We start from the raw sequence: 13,248 nt of genomic DNA, 5'->3' as shown, positions 1-13,248 counted from the left end.
GTTGTGCAAATACCAGAGATACTGGATATTTGTACTGCTTCCCTTTCAAACACTTTGCCTTGTTTGGGTTGGCAAAAGAGTAACTACTCTTAAAGGTGCCATTTCACTAGCTAGCACACAGGATATGCACTACCATAATGCACCGCAACAGACAGTAAGTTCAGCAGTATGGTGTTTCCAACTAGGGTGCCTAAGAGCACCCCATAGACTACTGTACAACCTGTACTTGGCAAGCCTTTCAAAGGCCAAAACAAGAACTTTACTTGCCAGCAACTACATGATTTGAAGGAGAATTTGCAGGAGGAATCTCCCTCCTGCTACACTGCAGCACAGAACAGTAAGGCGTGAACTTGTGAACATCCTACTCCTTTAAAGTTATTTCCAGACACTGCCAAGCATTTCTAGGCTGAACCTTCTTTCCAGCTAAAAGAGTTGGTAAGAGCAGTTCAGAACATCCTAATTAATGCCTTCCCCTGGATGTCAGTGAAGCACTGTCTCCATTGCTGCTATTTTAGTTATGAATAGATAGCTCTGTACCACATTTTGTGGTTCACGCATATTCTCCAGAATAGGTTGCCTGTCCGTATACTTCCCTGCTCCAATTACAACTTCCCTGCTAACCCCACTGCAGGATGAGAACACCTAACCACAACCAATTACCCCCCGTTTGCTGGAAGAGCTGGAGAAAACAGCTGCAGTCAGGAAGATGAAACACAGCAGGACATCAACTGCAGCACAACAGCACCAAGGCAAAACATACTGAATCCTGGGGCAACTTGGAAAGTGAAAAATTACTCATTCCACAAAGTAACTAACATCTCGAGATTACAGGAACAATTCACCCTTTAAATACTACTGCTGCAGGGTATATGATTGCTGTGCTACTTTCAGTTTTTAAATCAATTTATTAATATTGCAATAGTTGATAATATCACTATACTTTTTGACATCATATTCAAAGATGATTAAATAGTATCAATCACTGTGATGAGGATTCTGACTTTATTAATAACAACATCTGTGCTTTAAGCTGGTTCCCAAACCCTACCAAACTACAGCAGCCTAAGTTCCACATAACTGCAATACAACAAATAAAAACAATAGATGAGACTAGATTTTATTATTAATTTAATTTCAAAATAAATGATACTGTTCAACATGAGAACAAAACCAGGATTTTTAAAAAACAGACTTCATGAAAAGCCTAGATGCCCTCAGGCATTTTCAAATCATTATACTATTCTGTGAGGAGTTTACCAGACTTCCATGAATGTTCATGGAAAACTAATTTCAAGAAAAAACAAACTAAACTTTGCTTTCCTGCTAGCAACCAAACGTTTTACAGTAATCACCCCAGCCTCAAAGTCTAAAGAATTTTCAGGAAAGGTAGCATTATTATAAGTAAAATTAATTCTAACCTGTAACACCACCAACTATATACAGAATACAATACAAAATGTCATCTTCTCCATACTATTCCACAATGCTTCTCTTTTCACTCTTTCTCACATTCAGACCCTCATCTCACTCCCAGAAGCATCTGTGCAATCTATCTACATATATGTCTGTTGTTCAGAAATAGTGGGAGGAAAGTGATTGATCTCTACTCTGAGCGAAATGATCTCTAAGTGATTGAACTTTCCACTCAAAATTATTTCTGTCTCTTTCTCCTTTTTCTCATCCAGCAGAAATTGTTTCCCACAAGAGTCTAAGGAGCTTGAGTTTGACTGTGTATGTGCCCACTACCAATACAAATCATATCTGTTATCCAATGAATGTGCAATGGCAAGCATGAAGCACTGAAAAAAAATTAAGATCAACATATTGTGAACTTCAGCCTCAGAAGCCTAGACTAATATATATATGTATGTAGAAACTAAATCTATGGTTCTTGAATGATATTCTGGTTTTAACTTACATTAAATACAGTCAGGTTAAAACCAAAACAGATTGGGATGCAAATCTATGGACAAAGTATATGGGAGATGTAATGATGCAGCTGAAAATAGCACAAAGCATTATTAGATAAATCCCACCTAATTCACTTCTTTGGCAAGGTTGGAGGAATTGAAAGAGCAAGATTTAACATCTGTTTTCATTTTGTATGAAGAACAAAGTTCTTTATACCCAAACAACCTTTCTGGATCACATAAACTTGTCTCTTTTATTCTAACATAGGTACAGAAGAAAACAGTTTCCCAGTGATCTTTTTTTTTTTCCCCCTACAGCTCTTGTTCTGCAGTTGGATAAAGGCTGGGCTTCTATAGAACACATGGGAGACTTCCAACCCAAGGAAGTGGCTCATAATTGCAAACATTAATGAAGTTCCATGAAAACAATACAAAATTCACATTATTATTATTATTTCACTGCAAATACAGCATTCAAAAGCAAAAAGTTCACAGAAAATGTAGTAACACAGATACTACTATTTGCTGAAAGTAAGCAACATTATAAAAAAATTGAAAAAAAACCCCAAACAACAAACTGAAAGAATGCTTACAAACTATCTTCTGTACCAACTGGGCTGTGTAACCCCAGTACATCTAGCTGTGAGAAAACTCTTATTTCACAATACAATACAGTTTAGGATGAATTCCCCAATCAAAGAAAATCTGCTAAAGGGACACACACCTGCCTTCCAATATTCTTTAAATCTACAATGAACTAAATTACACTTGAATTATTATGTTGCTGAAGGTGATATTTAATAGGGTAAGTCACTGAACCAAGGTTAGAGTCACCTGCAGATGCTAGTCATCCAACAACACTGCAAGGAACAGACTATTAAGACTTATTGACCAGGCTGATTTCAAATACAAATCATTACATTCTGCATATCAGTATTTTTATTTCATTTCATTTCTATTTTATTGATGCCCTTCAACAGAAGTAGTTGCAGTTATTTCTTTATATGAAGATTGTTAGGTATTGTGGAGTCTACTACAATGAACAGCCTGTGTAAAAATTAGCCCTAATGAGAAGCTGAGAAATTATACATAAAAGAATTATCCTCACTGTCAAACCCACATGAATTTCTCAATAGGAACACATTTTAAAAAATAAAACAAAACTTCCAAGACGCATTAAAGAGGCTCTCCATCCTTTTATCATAAATATTCTCCACTGTTGTTGTGGTGTTTGGGGTTTTTTTAAAGTAACAGAATTACAATAAGAAGGTCAGAAAACACCAAACTGTGGTCAGAAAAAAAAAAATCCCTATTTAGAACTTCACACACACAAATCACTGATATTACATTTAAAGCATCTAAGTCAGAATTTTCAGTTACAGTCAACCAGTTAAATATATATAAATACACATAACTGCAACCATCTACAACAGTGACAATTGCTCCCTGACAAAGCAGAGTATATATACAGTATACATACAGTACTTTCTGGGCTCATTCCAAAAATAACACTTTCAAAACAAAGTTGTATGGTTAGTATGAAAATTCTTATGATGAAAAGTAAGACAGACCTTTCCCATGAATGGAATATTTAGTCTGCACTTATTAAACCACAGACATATGAATACCTACCCTGCATTATTACTGACTGCTGTTAGTCCCTTTACTCCAGTCTTCAGTAAACCCCCAATGAGGTTTTCAGGAATCCCACACAATCCAAAACCTACATAAAATAAAAAATTGAATATGTAAAAAGTGTTTGAAAGAACACAGACTAGTCAGAAGTCTGAGAATGTGTACTGTTTAATTAAAAATCTTTTCTGAGTAGAACAAGCTCCTTAGTTGACTAAATAAACCAACACTTCTGGAAAGAGTTGCATCCTAGTACTGGAGTCTCCCAGTCACTAGATGCTTCTCAGTTTGGATGAAAGCCATTTAACCATCAGAGGTCTGCTCACACACAAATCGCCTCTGGAGAAGGGTTCCAGGACCTTGACTGTCCTATTCCTTCTTCTCTTTCTACCCAGCTAACCTTCAGTTCTTTGCTGCACATAACAATGTCAAACAGGAGGAGGGAGGAGTTCTCCCATATAGGTTAGCCTATAATTAGGTGATAGAAATCCGTGAATTTTAACAGTCTCAGGAAGACCTGTAACTGGAAGCGCAGTAACCCAGATCTCCACCCAGGCTGAGCTGCCTCATGCTCCTACCTATTATGCAAGAACCCAGTATGCCTAAAATGAAACACCATGCCACATTTGAGGCACCTCAGTCTTAGGCCAGGCTCTAACACTACAACTACTACCATTTCCTTCCCAACCACTTAGCCTCAGATCCTTTGTTCCAACAACAACAAGAAAATAATTCTTCCTAGAAAGCATTTTGCCTCATTACACATCTCCAGTGAGGTTTCCCATGTTTTACAACATTAAATTCACTACTTCCAATACTAAAAATTGATTATAACCTATTAAATAGAGATACCGCTTTTCTTTCAGTAGATTGAACAGGATGAAATTGTGGAAATATCTAGAATATTCAAAAGCTCAAGTCACAGTGAAAGTCAGTATTGATTTGCGGAAACAGACTCTACAGCTCCGAGAGTTATAAAGCAGGTATGTTTACTCCGGCGCCAGGGTGCAAGGGGATTCTCCACAAAGCTTGCACACCCACAGCACATTTTACGAAAAACTTATAGAGTGTGGATATACATATTCATTGGATTACATAACACAAACATACATATGCATGAGTAAGGCTGGGTTAGTTCTAGAGGCTGGTGTCAGCAGTTTATGTTATCTTTGCACCTGCGCATTGCCTCCTGGGGGGCGTCTTTGGGGGTCTTTTGGAGGAAGGCTCGTAGTCTTTCTCTCCTTGTACTTTCCCTCAGAGCATGCGCAGATTCTCTTAGCCAATTTCTTGAATAACAAGAGTGGTTCCCGCTGGTTTACCACCTCTATCTTATCTAAAAGCACCACTCTATTAATTTCTACGACCCATACATGGCTATCTATCCATTACAAAGACTAAACTTGCTAGAGCACATCTGCTTTCCAAGGACTTGTCTCTTATTTTTGCTGAACATAGTAATTCTTGGTAAGTTTCCACAGAAAACTGCTTTGTTTTGATGAACACAGTAGCAGTAGCCCTTGGTAAGGGCAAGCAGGATTATTAAGCAATATTCAGAAATCATTATAAGTTGCTGTAAGTTGCTATAAGTTGCAAAGTAGGTGATTATTTCCTTGTATCAGTATGACACAACTTTTTGACTCTTTTGGAAATACTACATATAACCATTTAGTGTAATGCAGATAAGTATTATCTTCACTTCCTACAGCCAGAAACAGGTTAGGCAATTTCTCCAAGGTCACAGAGACCCGGCAACTAGTCAGATACAGAACACAGAGAATGCTACCATAAAAATAATCAAACCAGATTTTATTTCTTCACCGAGATAACAATGCTAACTTGAAAAAGCCCAAGCTGATTTTCTGCATTCAAATTGGCCCAAGTAAAGTCTTACAGTTCACTTAGTGGGGCAAAAAAACCTAATGATTTTTCTGAGGCTCTTTCCCTCCCCTAAAAAACAAACTGGGATTTTCTCACTGAAAGAGTCTGCCCCTCATTAGCAGAGTAGGAAATCCCTTGTTTAAAATACCCATATACAAGTATATGGATTCTCAAATTAGTTAATATTAAAAGAAACATGGTAAAACAGTAAAAAGTATCTCATTAACAGAACATGTGATTTCATCCATAGAGAATTTAAATATTTACCACCAACAAGTATAGTTGCCCCATTGGGTATATCTTTTACAGCTTCAACAGGATCAGTATAAAATTTGGTGTTGCGATGACAGCTGGTAGAAAAATAGCATCCACAAATCTGGAACAACATTAAAAGAAACAAGTGAATGAATAAAAGCATTACATAGTAGCTTTATAATGATGACCAACCCTCCAGCTAGATAAGGGAGAAAATATATAAAAGATATTGCTACTGTAAACACTAAATATGGGGGGGTGGGGGTGACAGAGAAGGGTTCTGGTCTCCAAAACAAGGACTCTATTGTCTCTCTATCCCCCACACCGCTCATATTTTAGAGCATCCATATGTATTATGAACGCTTTAGGCTTAATGTAAGCTGCATCAATTTGACAATATCCAAACAGATTTTAGATTTCTGAATTCCATCATAAACTACTAACACATTGTGATTTACTGTGAACAAATTCACAAACGCAATTCCTCAGCATGCGTTAGAGCAACCCAAAGACTGCTCTAACCTATATATTGCTACTTGTAGCTTCAAAGGTATCCAGACACTAAACATAATCAGAAATTGCTGAAGCAGAGAGCCAACACCACCACAAAATTTGAGTGGAGGCAACAAACAATAAGAAGCACAGCATCGTGCTGGCAGTATAGTAAGCAGAGACTCTCTTCAATGGAGTGAACCTTCCCCTAGCTTCCTAACACAATCTTAGAGCTCTTGTGTTGTTGAAGAACAGCCCAGAATCAGGGAGACTCTAACATACCAATGAAATAAGGAGGGCAAGAGGGAACTCAATACAAATCCTACCCCCAAAACTAGACTTCACAGTGCTAAGCCATTCCACGGTAACCACTGTAACTCATCTATTATATTCTTAGGTCATGGTCACCCTTATTTTTTTTTCTTTTTTAAATATTTCCCACTAATACTACCGTTCATTAATATCAATCAAGTACTCTCAAGGCACCAGGAGCAATTTACATTTAAGTCACTACATTGACACAGTCTCCATAAATTGAGAGTATTTGGAAGTTAAAATACTACCTACTAGTGTTTATATTTCTAATTTGATAGCAGGAGTGAGAAATTCTGTACTGGGAAAGAGGGAGAAGAATGACTAAATAAATCATAAACAAGTTCATCTACACACATTTTAAAGACAATACCCTAATTCTTTGCTAAAGACTTGCCTTAAGGTCCAGTTACAACCAGGGCAATATTTTTTGGCTCACAAATTGCCTTTTTATAACTGCGTTTTTTAAATTAAATTAAGGCTGCAAGAGTTCGTATCGAATATTAAGAAAACCTTTCTGAATGGAGGCTTATCTCTTTCCCAATGGACATACTGATGTTCCTCTGCTCTGATGGGCTAAAAAAAAAAATAATTCGGTATGTGGGTCATAAGGAACAGGGCCAGGTGAGAAAAAGACCCTTCCCCATGCTCAATTATACCATGACTATTTCTTTCAGAAACATTTTTTCATAATGACAGTAAGGCTGAAAAGACCATCTCTTCTTGTTGCACTCAGTAGGCAAGTGACAAAATGAGTATTAAGGGCCGGCAGCCTCGTGATCCCCGGTACAACAGGGCTGCAAGCCACTCACTCTGCAGTTGGGCTTTCCAGGAGCCGAGGTGCCAGCGATCACCCACACTTGCCCTGCACACCAGGGCAGCAAGCTAAGACCTCCAGAGCTGGCCGCAATTCTGGCAGCCCAGGTTTAAGAGAGAAGTGGGGGTATATGAGCTCCTAGAATCATCAACAAAATTAAATTTTATAGAAGAGCAAAATATAACTTAACAAAACAAAGACTGAAAGAGCTATGATTATTTGTCCATAAAGACATCAGGAAGAGTAAACACAGGCATGAGAAGGAGAGTAGATGAGCTGTTTCAGCTAAAATAAAACAAGAAAAGCCACAGAAACAATTCCGCCTGAAGAGACAAAAAAATTAACGTATCTATGGTTACACGTGGGCTGGAAACCATTAGATCAGTGAGGTTTGGCAAAAGCTTCCCCAGGAAAAGCAAAGCAAGCAAGCGAACTAGCTGCACTGCTGAACTCCACACGTTTATGAATGGCAAAACACGGCGGGGCGGCCGGGGAGCTGCCCTCACCCACCTGCACTCTCCCTGCCCACACCTCTAGGAAAGACGGATGCGGTGAGAGCAAGACTGAAATATACAGGAACACACTGTAACTGTGCTGCGATTTCAAACGCAGGGGAAACAAAATTACATCTCAAAGCCAAACCTCCGGGCTGGTCCCCCAAGGTCACCGCATCCCCAACCCGCCGCCGGGGCCGGGCCTGCCCCAGGGCCGCGCTCTGTCCTCCTCCCCGCCGCCCGCCTTCCGCAGCGCCCGCGGCCCTCCCTGGGGCAAAACCGTCGCGTTCATGCAAAAAAAACCCCACAACCAAACAAAAACCCAACCAAAACGAAACCCATCACTTCCCCGCGGGGGCTCCGGCCGCCCGGCCCCGCCCGGCTCGCCCGCCCGCCGCAGACGTCGAGCCCCGGCGGAGGCGGCCCCGCCGCGGAGGGTTCCCTGCCAAGGTCACCGCTGCCCGGACGGGCGCGGCGGCGGCCGAGGCCCGACGGCTAGGGAGGCGCGGAGAGGGCGCTGGCCACTGGCGAGGCCGGCCGCTGTGGGGGTGCGTGGCCGAGCGGCGGCCCCGGGGCTCTGGCTGTCCCCGCCGCTTCGCCTTACCTCAGCGGCGGCGGCCCGCGCCCGCGCGGCGGGAAGGAGGATGCGGCGGCTGAGCGGTGGCAGGAGGAATTTGTACGCCGCCATCTTCGCGCTGCGCGGCTCTCGGGGAGGGGAGCGGAGGGGCGGCGGGCCGGGCCGAGGCGACGGCGGCGGCTGCTGCTGTCCAACGCTGGGCGTGGGGCCGGGGGCGGGCACGGGCGGGACGGGCCGGGACGGCGGATCCCGCGTGCGGAGGGAGGGTGGGGGGCTCGGCTCTGACGCCCACTGACGTCGGCTGCGCCCGAGGCGGGGCCGCCGCCTGGGGGGGGGCCGACGCCTGAGGGACAGGCGGGAGCCGCGCCGCTGCCGCGTCCCCTGGGGCGGCGGCCCAGGCCGGGGCGCGGGAGAGCTGTCCAGCCGCCCCGCGGCTGCCGAGCCCAGGGAGCCCGGCCCGGCGCTGTCCCGCGGGGGGGCCGGCGGCGGGGCCAGGCAGGGGAGCAGCCCCTGCTCCGGGAGCCTCGGGGAGCAGAAGCAGCCCGCTGATACCCCCGACCCAGCAGTAGTGGTGGTGTTAAAAACCCTCAGACGCACGGAAAACGCACGTCAAACCCGTCAATGTTACAGCCACTTAAGTTGTAAAGAGCAGGGTTTTTTCCTGTTTTCCTTCTAATGCACCACGGAACCCACAGACGGACAACTTAGGTGTGCCATCGCAGATGTCTCCCTGTGAAGTTAAAGTGGCTGAAATTTCTGTCCTATCACTTTGTGACCGAGAACTAACATCACGAGAATTAAACTAAGGACAGAGGCCTTGAATGGTTAAGTTTCCAATGCGTAGCCCTCAGGGTGAGCCAGGCTCCAGTAAGCACGTGGTCTCCACAGGGAGCTTGGATGCTATGTTTGGGTGGGAAAATGTTACTAGAATAGATGTAGACTTGTTTAAGCAGCCGCGTGATGTGAACTGCTGGCATTTCTGCTGCTGCTAGAAGGAAAATTCAAAGCATGCCTCTGCGATTATTTACGCTTTCTAAAAATATATGATCAGTGCATGCTCTAACAATGCCCGATGGAACCGAAGGATTCACAGAAAAATGTGAGAAGCTGTTTAGATGCAGGAAAGGGGAAATTCCCCTCACACACTTGACAGCGAGGTCACACTTCTTGCAGGTCACGATGCTCCTCATCTTGTTTCCAGGCTGTCTCCAACGCAGTTGCTGGCCTCACTATACTTAACCACTGCAGTATGAACACACAGCAGGACACTTTACCACAAGGAAGCCAAGGGTTTAAAAGGGTGCTGCCAGTCTCCAAAGTGTTTGTGCACAAACAGTCCAATTTATTCAGAGCACTGGTCCAGCCTTGCAGATGCTGGTCTGTGCCCCTGCCATGCCACTCTCTTACTCATTTTAAAAGGTGGTGGTACCTGGAGTTACAGTTCACATAACAGACAAACCTTGCAGATGACAGTGAAGTTGCTGGAGACGCCTACAGTGTTGGGAAGGTTTTGGGTTGGGTTTTCTTCCAGATACTCACCCTATTTAGCTAGTCAGTTAAGTCTGGGGCAGTTCCAGGCAGTTCCAGATACAAATTACAGGGGCTTAGTGAACTGAAAAACAAAGTAATGGCATAGCTTGTATTCTTCCAGGACTAAGCAGCAGCAGAAAAGTTTTTTACAGGACTGGATTTCTGAACATCAGTTCTACCTAAATTTCATATAGATATGTAAATAAGTCACATTTCCTTTCATGAAAAAATTTCTCTAAGCATTAAAAAACTTGTCTAAAAGTTTATTATCTTCAGTTCAATAATATCTTCCTTCAAACCAACAGTGTGCATTCTCAGACTTATCAAAGCGTTCACTCTTGACTACGTGTTACATACCCAGCTAGCACTTATTTTGCATCGCTCTGGACTATTTGGGACTCCAACAGCATTCCTCCTTGCATACTGGAGGAAGAGGGCTAACTGCATGCAGTGGGTATAGTGCATGAATATTAATTCCTCCTTGGAATATCTATTATGCAAAGCTGGTAATTCTGCTTATTTAAATTATAGTTTCTGATCTAGGAAATTAGAGAAATATAACTTTTCCTTACCAGGTGCTATGGATTATCTAAACCCACAATTATTCCAAAGAAATTGTGCAAAGTCCACATGCTTGGGACTGCAAGCCCCTTTTGGCTTAGAACAGCTTCGAACGTAACTGAACAAGTAGATAACATAATTTGTTCTGGAGTAGTTTATAAACGGTAGTGGATCACCTACTTTGTCTTAATTTTTAAGATGTCTTAAAGCTATTCATACAACAAGGACTACAACTAAACAGCCAACATGAAACCAGTCTCTAAATGATCAAGAATATTTTTAATATGATCTTATTTTGTTCACTGAAGTAAATCACGTAACTGGTAGCATGCAAGTCAAACACTTCAATAGCACTTACAAATGAGTAGTGGGAGAGTTTTGAGCCCTTGGTGCCAAAAACAAGTCAGCAGGTAGGCATTCTGGAGCTACCACAGGTTAATCATTATGTACACCGTATAAAACCAGCTTACTTATACTACTACCAAGCATAATAAGATGTCAAAGTCAGCACTCCAATACAGTGAATTAATATTTCCCAAAGAAGCCACCACCGAGTTAGCAGATAGGCAGGCTATTTTTATATGTTTGGTTTACCTGTACAGGGGGAGGAACCAGAACTCTGAGATGAACAACTTTGTTTCTAGACAAATTTCTTAAAATTTGTTCATATTGACCCATATTTTAGCTAATTAAAATTTAGCAATTTGTGTTTCTTTTGGATCCATTTGAATTTGGCAAGAAAATTCAGTTATTGAGGCATTAAAATCGTATGTGGAACCACACAAAAGGGAAAGCTCATTAAACTATGCAGCAACTGGAACACATACAGAACACCTAAACTTATCTCCAACATGTTAGTAAGTCCCAGTTCTGAAACAAAAGGTTGGTGTTTAAGTAATTTTGAGTATTACTCAAAATACTAAAGTATTTTTTTTATTAATCATTTAAGAGCGGTTGAAACACATCTTTGGATAAAGTGGAATGAACCTGATTCCCTTGCTATGGGATGGAAAGTCAAGAAAATTGAAAGACTATTTCATAGCATGTACATGTTACTGCAAGAATGGAGTACTACAGGGAAAACAAATAAAGGAAGGATATAAAACTTATGATACAGACCTAGAGGCATTAGATAATTATAAATATATTCCAACTAAGACCATAAAAATAATTACAAGCTTCTGTGCAGTATGTTTAACAATTTTAAGATCAAATCACAGCTTTTACAGGAAATATATTTAAGTAGGGGAAGACAAAAGAGCTGTCACCTGCATCACCAATGATTACACTAGTAAGCCATGTGAACTTAAATATTCAACTTATTAACAAGGTTCCACTGAAAGGAAGGTCATTACAAAGAAAAATGGATATTTACAGGTCTCATGAGAACTATACATGTTAAAAAATTGCAGGGATTTGGCAAAAGAAAGTTCATATATAATTAAATATAAATACCAAAGGGAAAATTAATTTGGAAAACAAATTAAAAAACAAAAAATCCATCTTCTAGACACTTGTAGAAATGCAAAGCAAATGTCAGAACCACAGAGCCAAGATTTTTGAAGGAAACAACCTGTGGAGCTGTTGAGGAATCCCTTTGCCAGCTAACTCTGGCAACATTTTCTCTTCACAGTCCTGATCTTAAGATCAAAGGGGCTACCAAACTATGAAAGGATCCTGAAGCTACATAATAAGGAAGAACCAACAACCCTTTGGTAAGAGCAGTTCTTTATCCCTGAAGGAACTCTTGAGCAGAGAATAGAAAGTCAACTATTTTTGTTACAATAAATGTCATAGCAGAATATAGGAGCTCAAATAATTAAGAAAATTTAAAAAAACCTAACTGGATGAGGAGGTCCACATTGTGAAAAACAATCTGGGAGGATATTTTTTGTTTGTCTCACACTAGTCCAGTTTCCATGATAGCAGTCTCATATTTTAGGCAGGATGCCCTACTTTCATATAAACAATACAGAAGTTTCTATATCATGTCAGACTATCATACCATTATTACAAGCTAAGATAAGCAGCTATGTAGAACTTCTTAGAAGCCACTGAACATTTTATTCTTGGTCAAAATTGGAGATTAAAGGTTTCTGCAGCAAATTATTCTCATATTAACCTCGACAGCACTGAGGAATACACACTGAAATATCAGCAGTTAAATCTACAATTATTAATTCAGTTCGGTACTCTTAAAAATACAGAACTTCTTTCTGTCCACTGCAAATGCTGCACCTCAATTCAAAACCACGGTACTTTCAAGGTGTAATTATACAGTACTTAAAATTAAGGTGTCATTTTTGTTTAATGAGAACCACAAAGTCTGTTACTCAGCATGATCCCTGGCACTTCTATTCATGTTCATATATTGCATATTTAGTAACTGTCATCAATACTGTCTAAATCAGTTAAGTGTAATAACCTGCAACAATGACAGTCAGTATGTTTACTAGTTCTGGAGAAAGGATAAGTGACTTATCATTCCTTTACAGCAGGAATGAGGCAAAAATACAGCAGATATTTGCAGACATCAGCTGCACAATTTCCATATGTTTGTGTATTGATACTTATGCAGGCTGGTTTAAATTCTTACTCAGAAAACACTACTAATCTCTTCTAATTTTTGTCAGGAATTTTTGCTGCAAGAATGTGACAGAACAGGGAAGTCTTTTTTTTTTTCCAGCGCTTGCCAAGCTGAAAGAATGAGGTTATTTTACACGCCATACCAATAGTGTTGTAAAAGAGTAAAGGTAAACATCACAAAAGAAACAGAAAAAGAAACAATAA

The 13,248-nt window shown here is 41.0% G+C and overlaps 1 protein-coding gene across 2 annotated transcripts in view; it reads right to left on the bottom strand.

The window, feature by feature from the left end:
* Positions 1-8,629, bottom strand: part of OXCT1 (3-oxoacid CoA-transferase 1) — a 100,135-nt gene extending 91,506 nt beyond the window's left edge. For both annotated transcript variants that reach the window (XM_074855192.1, XM_074855193.1), the window contains exons 1-3: positions 8,395-8,629; positions 5,688-5,796; positions 3,543-3,633 (exon numbers count right to left, since the gene is read on the bottom strand). In XM_074855192.1, the coding sequence (XP_074711293.1) occupies positions 3,543-3,633; positions 5,688-5,796; positions 8,395-8,478 (284 nt within the window). In that variant the 5' untranslated portion in view covers positions 8,479-8,629. The remainder of the gene's footprint in view (positions 1-3,542; positions 3,634-5,687; positions 5,797-8,394) is intronic.
* Positions 8,630-13,248: the final 4,619 nt, after the last annotated feature.

This window comes from Strix uralensis, chromosome Z (genome assembly GCF_047716275.1).
Source record: "Strix uralensis isolate ZFMK-TIS-50842 chromosome Z, bStrUra1, whole genome shotgun sequence".
Classification (NCBI taxonomy): Eukaryota; Metazoa; Chordata; class Aves; order Strigiformes; family Strigidae; genus Strix; species Strix uralensis.
This window is presented reverse-complemented; position numbering and strand designations above follow the sequence as displayed.